The following is a 16,216-nucleotide window of genomic DNA, read 5'->3' as shown; positions in this document are numbered from 1 at the left end:
CCGCCTCTTCCTGCGGCAGCCGCGCACTTGCAGCCATGGCGCCTCGCCGGGAAGCCTGTCTGCTGCTGCTGCTCCTCGTCCTGCCGCCGGCGAGCGCGGGGCTGAGCGCCTACTTCGGCACCAAGTCCCGCTACGAGGAGGTGAACCCGCACCTGGTGAGCGACCCGCTGTCGCTGGGTCCCGGGGCGGGCGGGTCGCTGCCCGCCTCCTGCACTCCGCTGCAGCTCCGCGCCGTGCTCCGCCACGGCACCCGCTACCCCACGGCCGGGCAGATCCGCCGGCTGGGCGAGCTGCACGCCCGGCTGCTCCGCCGGGCCGCGGGGGCCGCCGCCTGCCCCGCCGCCGCCGCGCTGGCCGAGTGGCCCATGTGGTACGAGGAGAGCCTGGACGGGCGGCTGGCGCCGCAGGGCCGGCGCGACATGGAGCAGCTGGCGCGGCGCATGGCCGCCCGCTTCCCCGCGCTCTTCGCCGCCCGCCGCCGCCTGGCGCTGGCCAGCAGCTCCAAGCACCGCTGCCTGCAGAGCGGGGCGGCCTTCCGCCGCGGGCTCGGGCCCTCCCTCGACTTCGGCGGCGACGGTGAGTGCGCGACACCCACCCCCTTCCCCGGGGAGCACTTGGCTGTTCCTGAAGGGCTGAGGCATTCCCAGCTGTCCCAAGGGGATGGGGGACTCCCGTGCCTTCCTGAGGTGCTCTCTGGGGGCCTGCTCCCTGAGGGGGTGAGGGGACCCATGCCCTGAGTGATTCCCGTGTCGTCCCTGAGGGACTGGGGCAGCCCCTGGCATTCCCAGCTCTCCAAAGGGAGACACCTCACACCCTCTTTGTGGGAGCTCCATCCCTCTCCTGAGGGACCCCTGTGCTTTTACTGAGTGCTGGGGAGCCCCAATCCAACTTTGAGGGAGCACCATGACCTCCCTGAGGGTGTGGGGGACTCCTGATGCCTTCCTGGGTGGCTGGAAGAATCCATCCCCGAGGGAGCTCTCAGAGGCATTGGGAATGTACCCTGCTCTCCCTGTGTTTGAGGGGGACCCTGCGCCCCTCCATGGGGACACGGCTGTGGTGGGTGGCGTGTCCCTTGGAGGGTGTTATGGTGGCCATGTGTTGGTGCCTTTGGGGATGGTGATGCTCCCCCTGATGCCCACGTTTGCTTTCAGAGGTGGAGGTTGAAGTTAACGACTCCCTGATGCGGTTCTTTGATCACTGCGCCAAGTTTGTGGTGCTGGTGGAGGAGAATGACACGGCCATGTGCCAGGTGAACGCCTTCAAAGAGGGGCCTGAGATGAAGAAGGTCCTGGAGAAGGTGGCCAGTGCCTTGTGTTTGCCAGTGGAGGAGCTAAATGCAGGTAAGGAATTCCTATTACAGTTGGCTCCGGCTCCAAGGCTGACTGAGAATAACTTCCAAGATGTGTACTTATGCAGAGTAGGTAATTTAAAGTGGCTGTGACTTGGAGATGCAGTCTCTAATTAAGTGCATGAGACTGTAAGTCTGTGTTGGTGTTGCAGTAATGAATGATTGTTGGATAATGGTCAGAAGAAAAAGATGTTTGAAAACATCTTTCCTGTAGATGAAATCAGCTTTTCCTGGTTTTGGAGGGATTTGAATATTTTAACTTTACTTTTGGGAACCCATTACAACTCCAGCACATAAGTGACCTGAGGAAAAGCAGCCCTTTGTGTTAACTCACCTGTCCAGAACAGCAGTGCTGGGTTTGCCTGTGTGGTCAAGTGGTGGGAAAAGCACCCCAAAATAAGTGTTGCTGTTGGGATTGCAGCATCAGGGACATGCTGGGGACAAAGTTCAGCCTGGTGCTGCTTGTACACAACTGCTGATGTGGAGGGGGAGATGTCCAGGACCTCACATCTTCCCTTTATTGACTCTTCTGACTTGTGTGGCTCCATGGGCAGCTGACACCTATTTCACATCAGCAGATGGGCAGCATTTAATGTGGAATGCTCTTGTTTTCCTCTTATAATGATGTAATATCAAGGAGTTGCAGTCCAAAATTTGGATTTTGCACAATAATTCTGTTAAACTGTGTATTTTTGGTGCTTGGTCTTTGTCCTGCCAAATATTTATTGGATTTCGTTGTTTGTATTGCCAAACAGTAATTGCACTCTTTTTAGAGGTAAACTGAGGAGAGGAAGTTGCTGCTTGTGAAGCAGTGGTTTATCTCTTGCTTGTTTGTTGGATTTATTGCAGACCTTGTTCAAGTGGCTTTTCTCACCTGCTCATATGAGCTGGCCATCAAAAATGTGACCTCCCCGTGGTGTTCACTCTTCACTGAAGAAGATGCCAAGGTATGTGGGGCCTGGAGCAACCTGCTCTAGAGGAAAGTGTCCCTGCCTGTGGCAGGAGGTTTGGAATGAGGTGGTGTTAAATGGCCTTCCATCCCAAACCATTCTATAACGTTTTTCACATGGTAGAATCACGTGAGAAATTCACTCCAGGGTGCATCAAATCAGGTTTTCCAGGGCCTCTAAGACTCTGGTTGGTTTTGGGGATTATCAGCTCTCTAAACCAAGACAGAACCCAGATAAATGAGGCAAATGTTTGTTCCTCTTCTTTCAAAATAGTTTGATGTAACTTTTGATGTGCAGTAAGGCTTTCAAGGGAATTTTCACCCCTGGGAAAAGAGGAGAGCTTTGCACAGGTAGGTGTTTGTCTGAAGGGTGGGCAGTTGGGAATAAGTGATCTCCTGTCTGAGAGGATCAGGGTCACCATGGGCTTCTGCTGAGACCTGCCTTCTGCAGTCTGGTTATAAATAACTCAACAGGGAGGTGGGAAATGACTTGGATGCCAGGAATTGTCAGGAAAGGAACAGAGAAGAGGAGAGCACTGTGTGCTCTTGAATAATTCCAAGGCACAGTTCTGTCTGCTTGAGATGTGTGCACGTCTCTGGAACATGAAAACAGACACAGAACAAGCTGGGCTAAAGGTGTGGGATGGATTTTGTGAGAAGAATGATGACAAGCCAAAGGCAAAATCAGAAGTGCTAAAAAAGCAGTGGACAGTGGTTGTCTTGTGATGTGCAAATACCCCTCAGTGGGGTATTTGTATGTCCTCTGAACAGAGAGAAGCTGTGAGAGGGGCAGAGAAAAGAATGATGCACAAAACTCCATGATATCAGAAGGCTAATTAATTACTTTATTATACTATATTACAGAATATTACACTAATAAGAACTATCACTAACTAGAACTCGTGACTGTCTGTAGCCTGACAGTCCACACAGTTTGGACTTGATAAGCTAATTAACATAAATAATCTCTGCTAGAATCAAATTACTAATTTCCTTCAGATAAATAATCTTGTAACACATTCTACAGACACAGGAGCAGTAAATGAGATAACAATTGTTTTATCATTCTTTTCTCAGCTTCTGTCTGTTCAGAGGGCATGTGAATACCACACCTCAGGGGTTTTTTTGTGATTGTTACCAGATGCTGAATTTGGTCACTCTTTGGTCTGATCTCTTGTCTGGTTTTATGCTGAAGTGGTTTGAACTGGAGCCCTGATGTTTGTGGTTGTTTTTATGTCACTGCTGCAGGCTGTGACTTTTTGCTTTCCCTTGGTGCAGCAATAACAAGCTGTGAGCTCTGACTTTAGGTGCTGGAATACCTGAATGACCTGAAGCAATACTGGAAGAGAGGCTATGGCTATGACATCAACAGTCGCTCCAGCTGCATTTTATTCCAGGACATCTTCCAGCACTTGGACAAAGCAGTGGAGGAGAGCAAAAGGTAAATCAAGAGGCTGCAGTGCTTTGGGGGTGAGCTTTCTGTGCTCAGTCCTGAGCTGGATTTCATTGAAAGGAAGTTCAGTACTGAACTTCTGAACATAGCAACCATAGGAGAGCTGGATTTAGGAGAATTTTAACAGTGAGAATACAATTTTTACTGAAGCAGTATTACTTTGAAGAGTATTATTTTTTGCTTTCTTTGATGCTTTTGTGCTCAGCTAAAGTGTTTCCATCTTTTAACTTGCTGACCCACATAGGGGGCTGCTTCCTGATAGTGGTGTTTTCTTCCTGCAGTTTGAGAGGACACAATGAGTTAAAATAATATAGCTTTCTTGTTAAAAATGAATAATTTGTTGCTTAAATGTTAATTTACAGTCTGTGTTCATGTTCTTATGTAAACTGAACAATTAGGAATTAATGGTTAATAATTAGTCTCATTAATTAATACCTTAGCAGATTAGTATGGAAAATTTATAGAAGGAGAGGGCCATAAGATTGTATAATGGAAGGAGAGTGATCAATTTGTTCCCTTTTAGTGTAATTTCCTCTTTGAGCACTGAGAGCCTTCCAATCCTTACATGACATACACTAGTTGCAGCTGTGTGTCTCACCTGTATGTAAAACATCCCTGTAAGTTTAATAATATCAATTTTTAAAAAACCCAGAGCTGCAGTTAGAAGAAAGAACTACAGATGGAGCTTTCTGATTTATGGGAGGTGGGAAGAGCAGCTGTCTGAGGCAGAGCTCCCAAGCACAGTGGGAACTTTTGTGTCTTTCAGCTTTGCTATGGAGTTCATTTGCAGCACCTGGGGCTCTCGTGTTTTGCTGTCAGAGGGAAGCAGGCAGTTGAGTGTAGAGGATCAGGACCCTGAATCTTGTAGAATTCCAAGCTGGGTGAGCAGTCTTCAGGATGAGCCTCATCCTAAACAGGAACGGGAAGCCGAGTGCCGCAGGAATGTGTTACTCCCTTCCACAACAGAAGGTGGCAGTCGTAAAGCACTGGAGACCTGGGAATAAACTGGGTTGGGTAATCCTGGAGAGCGTGTGGGAATCTACCAGGGCCGGCTTGTCCCTCTCGGAATCCAGGGAACAGAGGTGCAGCTCATCCTGTTTCATTTACAGAGAGATTTCTCTCTTTTTCATCTATGAGAGAGACACCCTGTGGCAGTGTGAGAGCACAATGGAAATGAGAAAACATACAAGTAAAAAGATATATAAAAGTCATTCTTTTTATGGTGATGGTCAACTTCAAGGCAGCAGGTTAAGCATTTTTGCAGCGTTTTCAGAAAATGAACTTTTGTGGTGATGAAATGTCTTTCAGTGGAATGTTGTTTAAATTTAACAGTGCTTAACATTATTTAAAACTGGCTGCTTGCTCTAAAAATTTAAAAGCAAGAAATTACTCTAAAAATTTAAGAAAAAGATATTTACTTCCAGGGCATTATATTTGCCCCAAAATCTCTCTTCTTTTTGGAAAGCTTAGATTGGTCTATCCGGAAGTAAAAAGAGAAGCATTTCTGTTCTGGGAAGAAGCTGAGGGGTCTGGATTATCTGTGCTGCTCCAGACTTGACAGTGGAGAGCAGTGTTGGCAAAGCTGTGTTTTTGTAGCATCCTTTATGTTCAATAGCTTTGTTCTGTATTCATTCCCAGCTACAGTGAAATTAAAAAGAGAAAACCTATTTCTTCCATGACGTGATTGTTGCCTCTGCAATCTTATCACCAAACTTAGTTGCCTTATCAAAGCTTGCTTTTATTTCCTTGGTGGAAAACCCTTCCTTCTGGTTAGTCTGCCCTTAAGAGCATGATGATGGTGGTAATAAATACCAATTGCTAATCAGTCCCACTTTCAGTTTGCAGTGCAACAGTTTCAGATGTTTTTAGGCTCTTCCCTCATGTGAATTCCAGTACAACTCTGGGGTTTAAACTAGCAATAGTCTGTTCTGTGCAGGTTTTGGTGCTAAAAGCTGTGAAAGGGAAAGGTTGGGGGCCAGGAATCTCCTTCTTCCATACAAGTTTTCTTAGTTACAAAAACATAATGAGGTGTATGTAAAACGAAACCATTTCTGCTTAAGAAGTAGACTTTGATCAAAAGTTTTTCTTGTTCCGTATCAAACCCATGTGATTTGCTGTACTGAAATGGCATAGTTGGGCAGTTGTCTTATGTCTTCATTTATAAAGAATTGTGTTTTTCCCAAGTCTGCCTGCTAGGGATTGAAAATAGCCAGAGAAGCTGGTGAAGAATTACTTTTCACTGCTGCTTTTCCCAGCAGGTTAATGAACAGTATTTGCCCACAGGAAGTCTGTGTATGTTGATGAGAAATTCAGGTATTTTGATGCTTAATGCAATATGAAGCTGCTCATCTGATTTTAAAAATCTCTGCAGCTGCACGCTTGGGCAGAGGTGGATTTGCAAATCAGTTGTGGCACGCTTTATAAAGCACATCAGCTATTCACTAAAGCTGTTTTAGACTCTCCATTTTTTTTCCTTCTGGCTTCAAATATTCAAATATTTAACATTACTATTTCCTGCTGGTTAAAGAATATGTCCAAATGGGTTACCATAAGGCTCTGGAAATGGGAGGATGCTTTGTGCAGCCATCTCAGTATTTTTAGTGTGTATTGATAACACCAGCCTAGCTGCATGTATGCATTGCAAAATATTTGGTGATGGTTTCCTCTGAGAGACTAAAAGGGGCCAAGGTATCAAAAAGAAAGTTATTTGAATTGGAATATGGTTCAAGATCAATTGAAGGTGATCTTTGTGAGTTATGGTAAACAGACCAATTTGGCAATTTATTGATAGCTTTTATTGTTGCATGTAATTTGCCTTCCTCTTTGCAGGTCACTTCCCAACACAATTGGTAACCTTTCAGGAGTCATTTACTGCTGTGCCCTAATTGTTCTTTCCAAACCCATGACTCAGTACAAACGAGTGTAATGGATGATCTAAAACCACTTCACAATTTAAAACTCTACAAAGGGAAGTGAGCAAAAAGCTTTTACATGTGCAGCAGCAATGAAATAATTCGATTGAAAATTCCCTTTTGCTCAGGTTCCAAATGTTCAGTCAGGCTTTTCATGAAAACCCCTTCACTGCTGCTGGGATGGCTTTCATTAATAAACGTCCATGTCTCAGTCAGCAGCTCTGTGTCACAGTGTGGGGTTGGCTTTGACTGCTCCATCTTTCAAAGGTGGGACTTCTGACATGACTGAAGGGAGCTTCTGGGGAAGCCAGAGGTGTGAAATTCACCCCAGATCCTTGTGGCACTTCAGCAGCATCCCTGTGCTTGCATTTCTGACATGTGTTTGCTGACTTCTCTCAGAGCTGGGCAGCCCAGGGCTCTCCCCTGGGAGTGTGGCTGTTCATCTGTCTACCAGAACTAGAGATTTCAAGTTTCTTGGGCCTTTCAGACTCCCCAGCATGTCCTCAATCTCACATTAATTAGTTAATGGATGCTTGCTCAGGATTGGTCTGAAAAAGTATCTGAGCAATTTTGATGGAGTCATACCCTTTTATGTAAGAATGAAAAACCCAAACTAAACAGTCCCTAGGCAAGAAACGGACAAATGAACTGGTCTGACCAGTGTCCACCTTGGGCAGAAAGGGTTTGCCAAGTGCCAGCAGCCTCTTGGTTTGATTTTGGCTCATGATGGATCAACACCGGGCATTGTTGTGGTGCTGCAGCAGGAATGCATTTCACCTCTGAGGTTTGATACAATGGGAGAGGTGGTATCAGCCAGGAAAGAGCCTTTGAAAGTGCAGCAGCTCTGCAGTGAAACACAAGGAGGCCTAGCCTAATTAGCTCCAACTGATAAAGTGTTGCAGGACTAGATAAGAGCCTTTAATCAGGGTTTTTAATGAGGTTTGCATAGTCCAGTCAGCTTTTCAAGTTTGCTTTTGTCATGAGTGAGCTTGTTCCTTGTTGCAACAGAAGAAAAATTTTCTCCTGTCAGTATTAGTGGTGGCATTTTCTTGTGTTGGTGCTGGTTCTGGGAATGATCCTTCTATTTGTGGTGGAAATTTTGACCTATGAGGACTTTACTATTTGACAGATTTTTAAAAAAATGTTTTTAATTCTTCTTCCCACTGGTGAAAACCCTCTGAGCTTTAACAGTGTTAAATATTTCTGCTGCCCTCTGAGTGCTACCACTGCCTTCCGTGATCTCTGCTACTTCCTGCTATGTTTAGGGTTTGTCCCATGAAATAAATTACAGGGGGAAGTGAGAAGGATGACGAATCCATCCCAAAGTTGAAAGCAGATTTTGGAGTCCTTTGACCTGGCTTTTTTATTAGGGAGAAAAGGGACAACATGTAGTCTAAGTTTGCTTGTTACACAGGTGGTAAATCTTACCTTCTGTGCAGTTGTTGGAGGGATTTTTACAGGAAGTTTGAAGGTTGGCTGGATGAGCTTTGCTGCAGGAAATGTTTCATCTTATCCCACTATTTCCTGGGGTTTGAGTTATTTCTAACTGAAAATCCACTCGGTGCTTAGGAAATAAACTTTGGTTAAAAGTTCACTTTTTCTCTATGGAAAATGAACTATCAGTAGTCCTGGGAAGAGTAGGAACTATCTGCTCTGGAGGGTGGGTGAGCTGATGCAGAAGATTCAGAGTTAAACCCAAATCTGCTGAGATCCAGGAGAGCTAGAATTTACCTGGATGATAAATCCCACATCTGTGCTTTTCCCTGATGCTTTTTTTCACCCCATGGTGAGACTTAGCTTTTGGGGTTGTGCTGCTGAATTGTTCAGTACTTTCTTTACTTCCATCAGTGGTCAGATTTATTTAAAAGGTAAAAAAACAAACATAAACCCCAATGTGGGCAGTTCAGGAGCTGGCACATCTCTCCAGTGGAACCTGCTTGTGCTCTGCCTCCTGAGAGCCCCTTCTGCTCACTTGGACGTGCCCATGAATATGAAACCAGTCACTTTCAGACAAGCTCCTAATATTTTATGACAGTTTTGTGCACAATCCCTTCAAAGGTGGGAGTGAGATTTCCTCAGTGGGCTTTCTCAAGCCATGTACTAGTAAATAAAAGGGAGGGGAAAGGTGCATTGAAATGCCATTAGTAATTGCCAAAGTACAACGTTGGGAACTTTGATGCTTCCAGCAAGATGCTGAGTCACTGATAGATTGTGAGGCAAATTGAGCATGGAAACATCTGGCCTGCCATTTAATATTTTATTAACCTGTGCTACTGTTTATCACTGTTTTGTTGCTTGTTCTGCCTTTATCAGAAATGCAGGGACAGTGGCAACCTTTGCCTGTGGGTATTTTCTGAAGACATAATCTGTCATCGTTCTCCCTACAATTAAAAGTATCGCAGTGTAACCTTGACTGCCGTTCTGATTGTCATTGCTGGGTGATAGGAAAGCACATCTGAGCTGGAGTCCTGCCCCTGTCCCTGAACTGGGAGTGCTGGAGTCTGGGAAATCACCAATACTGCTGAAAGACCAGCCATGCTGGGTTCAAGAGGCTGTGGGGAGCTCAGGGTTGTGTCATATCAGAAACACTTTTAATCCTCATTGCACTAATCTGGTGGGATAGTGCTCAGTGGGAGAGGTTTGTTTTGCCTCCCAAGGCTCTTTGGCCTGTTGGCATGAGGATTTCATGAGACTAAAGCAAGTGGAAGAAAAACTCAAGCTAGGCTGAGAGTGAGCATCTTTAGTCCTTCTTTTCCCACTTCTTTCTTTGTTCTTAAAAACTTGTCTGTGCTATAATTTGTTTCCTGCTTTGCAAACATATGCCTTGTTGGTTTTCTTATGATTCATTTTTTGCTCTATTTTTTTGTGATTTACTTCCATTTCAACATTCCTGCTTAGCATCACCTGGAAAGTAAAGCTTAACTTTGCTTGAAGCCAGCATTGATAGCTAGAATGTTAATTTTTTTTTTTTGTCTTAGCATTTCTGAAGCCTTTTTTTGAATGGTGAGATGTGAAATCCATTCCCTGTGGAGTCAGTAATGCCTGTGTAAGGTTGTTTTGGAGATTCTTGCAGTATATTTGCATTCCCTCTTAGTTAACAAAACGAAGACCACTGTGCAGCTGGGAAGACGAAAATACAAAAAATTAAATAAGGAAAAAAATTTAAAAGCAGCTCCAGGAGATAATCAGAATTCCAGGCCTGTCTTGTAGAAATAATGTTCCAGAGTTGTAGTGCTGAGTACCTTGATGAATTTGATACACCTGAGAAGTGTTAGGATGGCTCTTTAACAGGAAAACATTCCTCTTGCAGCTCTTGGGAGGGATCAGCAAATATAAAATAGGGTAATCTGGTAGCTATAGTCATGATTTCCAAACATCCTTCTGAACAGGTTTCTTTATCTAAAGAAATTGAGCAGCTGGGGTTAAGGGGAAAGGTCCTTACACAGGACAAAATTGATAAAATTACAAGCAATGAGGGTAGGGACAGCTGATTGATTTTTTTTCCTAGCGGAGATAGAGCTGGAAAGATCTGACCTGCTTGGAATGTTGAGAAGAGCTGACAAGTTCAGTGGCATTGCAAATGTGGCAGTTTTATTCAAGATAACCAAGATGAAGTGTTACTACTAGGAAGATTATGAAAGGACCTGGTGAGACTGACTGGGCTGGAAAACTGCAGAGCTGTCAAGTAATCCACATGGGGGAAAATGATCTTCTTATCACCTGTTGGATAGAATGTGGGAGAGCCTCACACTTCAGGCACGTGGGCTTTGGAGCAGCCTGGCCTATGGAGGGTGTCCCTGACAGGGAGTTGGAATGAGATGATCTTTAGGGTCCCTTCCCATCCAAATAATTCCATTATTCCATGTTGGATATCAGGAGTTAAGCAGAGAGCTCATAGGTGTAGCATCGATTTCTGTGTAGCTTATGGTTCTTGAGTATTGTGCATCCTGATATTCTGATCTAAAACATATAGCTCATGTGGAAAACTTCGGAAGGACTGAGGTAGGATTTCTCAGCTTGGAAAGAACACTATTTATTGCAAAGCTGTGAGTAGCATGGATTAAATGGGACATGGCATCTGCACATAGAAAAAATTGAGAGCAGGCTGTGAAGCTGTGCAGCTCCTTGCCACAGGATGTTGTGTGTGCTAGAAATGCATGTGGATTGAAGGAGAGATTTGGCAAAGCAGGGATTCATTACCTGGAAGCCACCTCTGGTCCTGGAGACTTCTGAGCTGGAAGTTGCAGGAGATCAAAGGAATGGCTTCTGTTTCCTTCCACACACATCTGTGTCTTGCTGCTGTGACAGGAGGGATGTGAATGTGTCCTAAAACCTAAAAATACTTCCCTGTAGGTGTGTGTGGATAGAAAGAATACATGTTGAACTGGTCAAGTGGACAAGAGAGGGAAGGGAAGAGAAAGGGATTCAATGATCCAAAAGCTTTATAATTTTAAAGTGGATGAAGGGCTCATAAATAGCAAGGGGAGAACACGAGCAGGAACACTGATTTTGGAGGAGCTTGAAGAGTGTGGTGAATGTTAAGATCTTGGTGCAATGAAGGCATAAGTGGGAAAGAATACATTGTCCTCCACAGAGGACCTTTGTGGTTTGAAGGCTGCTTCTTTTGAACAAAACAAAGACGGGGTTTGGATGTATTTTTTAAGGGATGTTTTAGGGGAGAGTCTGAGGAGTGGAGTCAGAAGCGCTCAGGCTCACCAGGAGTGTGGTACAAGGTGTGTTGGACTGCACAAACACCATGGCTGCACTGAGCTGGCAGGGCCCATTCTGGCCCAGCACTGAATTCCTGCTGAGCTGATCAAAGTTCCAGTCCACAGGCAAGTCTCCCACTTGACAATTTCTCCATTGCTTTGGGTTGGAGCCAAGGAAATGCCTCCTTTTCAGGCCTGTCAAGATGTGTTTCCTGAAAGCTAAACCTGTATTTACCTGTGCTAGATTGACGTGGGCCACTTGGAAATGGTCCCCAAAAGCCATCATCCTTCTCTGGAGCAAGGGTCAGATTTTCCTCTTGGCTGGTGTTTCCTGGCACAGCAAGCCAGCTCTTATCTCCCCTTGGGCTCAGACGTGTGGTAACCTTTTGTTACATAAACTGTCCTCGGTCATGGTACGAGTCAGTGCCTTGATTTGCTGACCTGTTCCTGAGGGAGCTTCACCTCCTTCCGGACTGCTTGGTGCCCTCAGGAATTGGTAATGGCAGTATTCCTGCTGGTCATTTGCACTGCTAAACTGGGGAGGGACAGCTGTTGCCCTGCATCACTGCATCTCTGTTTTCAGACTAAATTGGTCAATGCTGATGATGATTTGGAGGAGACTCTCTCTCATCTCATGAAGGGCTTGACTGTGTGAGCTCCAGGCCCTTCCCTGGCTACGCTCCAGCCCCTCCAGGGCTCTCTGTGAGGGCCCAGAACTGGGCCCAGCCCTGGAGGTCCCTGAGCAGGGCCAGCCCAGGGGACAGGCCCTGCCCTGGGCCTGTGGCCACTCCATGGCTGGCACAGCCCAGGGGCCCTTGGCCTCGTGCCCCCCTGGGCTCCTGTCCAGCCCTGGCACAGCCCCCAGGGCCTTTCCCCAGGGGCCCTTTGCAGCCCCTGTGCCCAGCCTGGAGCTGCAGGGCCTGGGCTGACCCCAGGGCAGGACCTGGCTCTTGGCCTTGCTGAACCTCACTGCCATTGGCCTTGGGTCTAAACTTGGACATAGTTTAGGAAGCTGCATTTAAAATGTCTCTAGCAGCCTGACATTCCCAAAGAGGTTTTTCTCAGGGGTAACACAGGCTCAAGGTGTCCTTCAGCCATGGTCATTGGCAGCTGTGCCATGCGTTGGTGCTTTGTTTTAAAGCACAGCTTCTTGCTCACCCCTTCCACTTCTTTTCTTTTGTAGCTCCAAACCCATTTCTTCACCTTTGATTGTCCAAGTTGGGCACGCAGAGACCCTCCAGCCCCTGCTTGCCCTGATGGGTTACTTCAAAGACGACGAGCCTCTCCTGGCCAGCAACTACGCGCGGCAGGCGCAGCGGAAATTCCGCAGCGGCCGCATCGTGCCGTACGCCGCCAACCTGGTGTTCGTGCTCTACCACTGCGACCACGTGAACACCTCCCAGGAGGAGTACCAGGTGCAGCTGATGCTCAACGAGAAGCTGCTGCCCTTCCTTCACTCCAACGAGACCACCTCCACCTACACGGACCTCAAGGACTACTACAAGGACCTCCTGGAGAACTGCCACTTCAAAGAGGAGTGCGAGTTGCCCCAGGTCAACGTCACTGCTGTCGATGAGCTGTGAGGGAGTGAAGCGGAGCAGGTGCTCTTCAGATTGGTCTGGGTTCATTCCACAAGCACTTTGGATGATTTGCTGCTGCTGTGTTGACTTTCTGACTTTGCAGATTTGGGGGGTTGTCTCAGCTCAGTGCACTGGTTCTTTGTTGCATAAGCACAACTGCATAAACAACTGCTGTCACAGGGAAGTTGTAACAAATGCGTGATGCAAGACACAAATGCCTGTGTGTTTATATGTGCAAATAAGCTGATTTCATTGGTCACTGCTGTTATGAATGGGCCATAGATGGATTTAAGAGCTGGGGCAGCTTCTCTTTTATTGGATCTGAAGGTGGTTGGACTGATTCAATGTTGCTTTCTGCTGCCTGTGTTTCTAGCTGCTGTTTTCCTGTGCCGCGCATGAAATATTTCCAACTTTTTTTTTGATCCTTTTCTCAAGCTTCTAGAAGGGAGAAGGTACATAGTTCTTCTCCACAGCTGAACAACTTCTGCCTGGACAGCACCATTTCTATTTTGGGCATTTGAAAGCAGGAGGAGTTCCTGCATGCATCACCTGCTTGAAAAGGGGCAAGGAATTAAAAGTCTTAAGGTCATCATCGACCCATCCTGCATAGCAAGTTAGTCTCCAGGGTAAGTAAATGATCTTTAAAAAGAAGTAGGAAAAAAAGAAATAAAAGTGAGGGCGTGGAAAGTAGCCACTCTTACTTTTATGTGCTCTGGGAAATGCAGCAGTTATTGTCTAAGTACTATGGAGTGCCCTTTCACTAACACCATCAATTTCTGGTGTTCTTTGGGCCAGGCATTCAGGTTAGGCTGTACCATGGCTCTAAATCTCTTGGTCCTGGCCAAGTGCTGACAGTTTCCCTATCAGCTGTGGCTGGAAATCACCTCTGATGTCTCCAGCCTCCTGCTTGAACTGGAATTGTAACTCTAAATCCCGTTTTTTGAACTATATAAAGCTTGGGCTGACTTGATTGAGGCTTGACTTCTGCTAACTTTAAGCACCAAACAAGCTGCCAATTATGTAGGCCTTACACATTTGATGTGTCACCTTGCTTTTGAAATGCAGCTGGTTTGAGAGAGGTGAATGGCATAGAAGGACTGGTGATATTTCAAAGGAAGTGCACTTGAAGTATTTTAGAGCTGTGCAGTGTGACATTAAAAGGAAAACTGAAGATAGCTGATGAGAAATGTCTGAATGAAGTCAGAAAAAGATTCCTTCATCACCTGCAAGGCAATGGCTGTTAGACCAAGTTGGCCCAAAGGAGATGAAGGTATGGATTTATGAGGCTGGTAGCTCTTGAAGTGTGCACTCTCACTATCTAACAAGCATTCAGACCTCACCCTGTAACGTGGGGTTTATTTTGCTGTGTTTCCTGGGCAGGAGGTGAAGTGATTGCCACAGCATAGCCTGCAGCAGTTGAAGGTATAAATCTGTAGTGCACCTGGTAAGTCCTTTTTGTAGGCTCACCCTCAGAACTGGAAACTTAACTGCTGCAAAAACAAAAACAGAAAAAAGCCAGACTTCAAGTTGAGAAGTTACACTGGTGTATGTGGGCTTTAAATTTTTTTTTTCCCTGAGGAATCATCCTTTGGTCACTTTTTTCTTAATATACCTTGTATAAAAGCACCTCATGTTTACAAACTGTAAGTTAAGGAGCAATTGAACACCTGGTTTTTGCTGCTGCTCTGAATTAAAAGCATTTCCCTGCCTGTGGTTGTAGGGCCCTGTTTGATTAGTGCACCACTTGCTGCAGAGACCACTGAAGATACTGATTCAAATATTTCAGCACCTGCCTGTGTAAAATCCACAGCTCTTTCTGAAGTTGGGGAAATGGTTAGGGTGGAGTTCAGTGCTGCAACAACCAGAGGAATATAGGTCAGGATAATTGTCAGCCCCTACATGACTCCTGCTCAATCACCTTTGCATGTCTCCTTTTTCACATGATCCTACCTGGAGACTAAGTCAACTGATGGAAATGGTTGTGACAGATCCCAGTTAAGCACTTTATTGCAACATTTGAGTCAGGCTATAAAGAAATGAGCCTTTGTTTAAAGGCAGTTAAGTTTGGAAAGAGCAGATACGAGAGTGAGAAAATCCACCTTTGAACAAATATTTTTTTTCTGTGAGTCAGTGATGATTCATGAACAGAAGGGATGAAAGCCTGACTATGTGAGATGAATGGAGGATTCTGTTGTCAGTTCAGCAAGACTGATTTTAAGACATCACATTTGTTAAAAGATACATCCTTCTTCCTTATGGAGGGAGGAATACCTTGCACTTGACTGCTTTTCTGATTGTGTGCCAGGTGAGGTGCAGAAACCAAAAAACTCCTGTTGTGGAGTAGCCTGGTGCATTAGCAGGTTGCTGGTATGTTTAAATTCTGTGGGTGATGCCTCAGAAGATGTTCCCTATTTCACCTTGGAGCCTGGGTCCCTCATACCCCCTGTAACAGATCTCTCTTCAGGGGCTGTCAGCAGTTAACTGGAGAGGAAAATGTGCTGTTGGGGCTCTGATCTGTGTTTAGAGGATGCTCTGACTCACTCCTTTGGCAGAATTCGAGGCTCAGTGTGGAAATTTTACACCACTGTGGCACTACAGAAGTGTTGGGACATGTAAATACTCCAGGTGCTTACTCTGGTTCTTAGCGCTGAGGAGGTGACTTCACTCTGCTCCTTTTGTCTGATAAACAAAGACATTTGTTCAGAAGAAAAAAACTAAAATGGATCAAAATACTTCTCCAAAGTTGTGCACCAGCTCAGTATGCAGTGTTTGATCAGGCTGCCACATCTCCTGGCAGTGCACGTTCCCACATCCTGCAAAAGTCCTGCAAGACAAATAATGCTTTCTCCTCCTTCCTGTGGCTCTGGAGGTCTCATCTCAGACATCTGTCCAGGACTCTCTGCAACCTTTCTGCAACTGGAAACTTTCACTGATGGGAAATACCAACAGTGTTCTGGTATGCTGGCCTTCAGTGGGTGTGAAGTACATTTTAATTTGTGAAATGGTTAATCTTTCTGGCAAGTGATTTTTTTTTTTTTGTCTAGTAAGAGCTGCTGTTGTTCTGGTTAGCGTGGAGCTGTCAAATGAAGATTTGTAATGATCTGGTACTAACTGGATGAATTTGGACAACTTGAAATGTGGATTTTTAGTGCTGCGAAATAAAACTGCACACTTTCTTTACCTGTTTTCTGAGCAGCAATAATGACATGATCTTTGGAATCATGGTTTTGTTTTCCTTCAAAATATATTTGGGAGGTTGCTGTTA

General features: G+C 45.6%; 1 protein-coding gene across 2 annotated transcripts; it reads left to right on the top strand.

Annotated features, from left to right (window-relative positions):
• On the top strand, nucleotides 1-16,216 carry MINPP1 (multiple inositol-polyphosphate phosphatase 1). Of its 2 annotated transcripts, none has more exons than XM_064429906.1 (5): nucleotides 1-576; nucleotides 1,152-1,340; nucleotides 2,198-2,295; nucleotides 3,605-3,738; nucleotides 4,517-7,075. In XM_064429906.1, the coding sequence occupies exons 1-5, from the start codon at nucleotides 36-38 to the stop codon at nucleotides 4,752-4,754; spliced, it is 1,200 nt and encodes a 399-aa protein (XP_064285976.1). In that variant the 5' UTR covers nucleotides 1-35; the 3' UTR covers nucleotides 4,755-7,075. The 2 variants fall into 2 exon arrangements, with proteins under 2 accessions (XP_064285976.1, XP_064285975.1); XM_064429905.1 differs by lacking the exon at nucleotides 4,517-7,075 and adding an exon at nucleotides 12,555-16,216 and having other exon boundaries at nucleotides 2-576.

Source organism: Passer domesticus, chromosome 8 (assembly GCF_036417665.1).
Source record: "Passer domesticus isolate bPasDom1 chromosome 8, bPasDom1.hap1, whole genome shotgun sequence".
Classification (NCBI taxonomy): domain Eukaryota; kingdom Metazoa; phylum Chordata; class Aves; order Passeriformes; family Passeridae; genus Passer; species Passer domesticus.
This window is presented reverse-complemented; position numbering and strand designations above follow the sequence as displayed.

Bases quoted from the DNA above. Each gene is read 5' to 3' on its own strand.
- MINPP1 (XM_064429905.1), top strand. From the start codon at position 36: ATGGCGCCTCGCCGGGAAGCCTGTCTGCTGCTGCTGCTCCTCGTCCTG. The intron at 577-1,151 runs GTGAGTGCGCGA...GTTTGCTTTCAG, and splicing joins CCTCGACTTCGGCGGCGACG to AGGTGGAGGTTGAAGTTAAC. The intron at 1,341-2,197 runs GTAAGGAATTCC...GATTTATTGCAG, and splicing joins AGTGGAGGAGCTAAATGCAG to ACCTTGTTCAAGTGGCTTTT.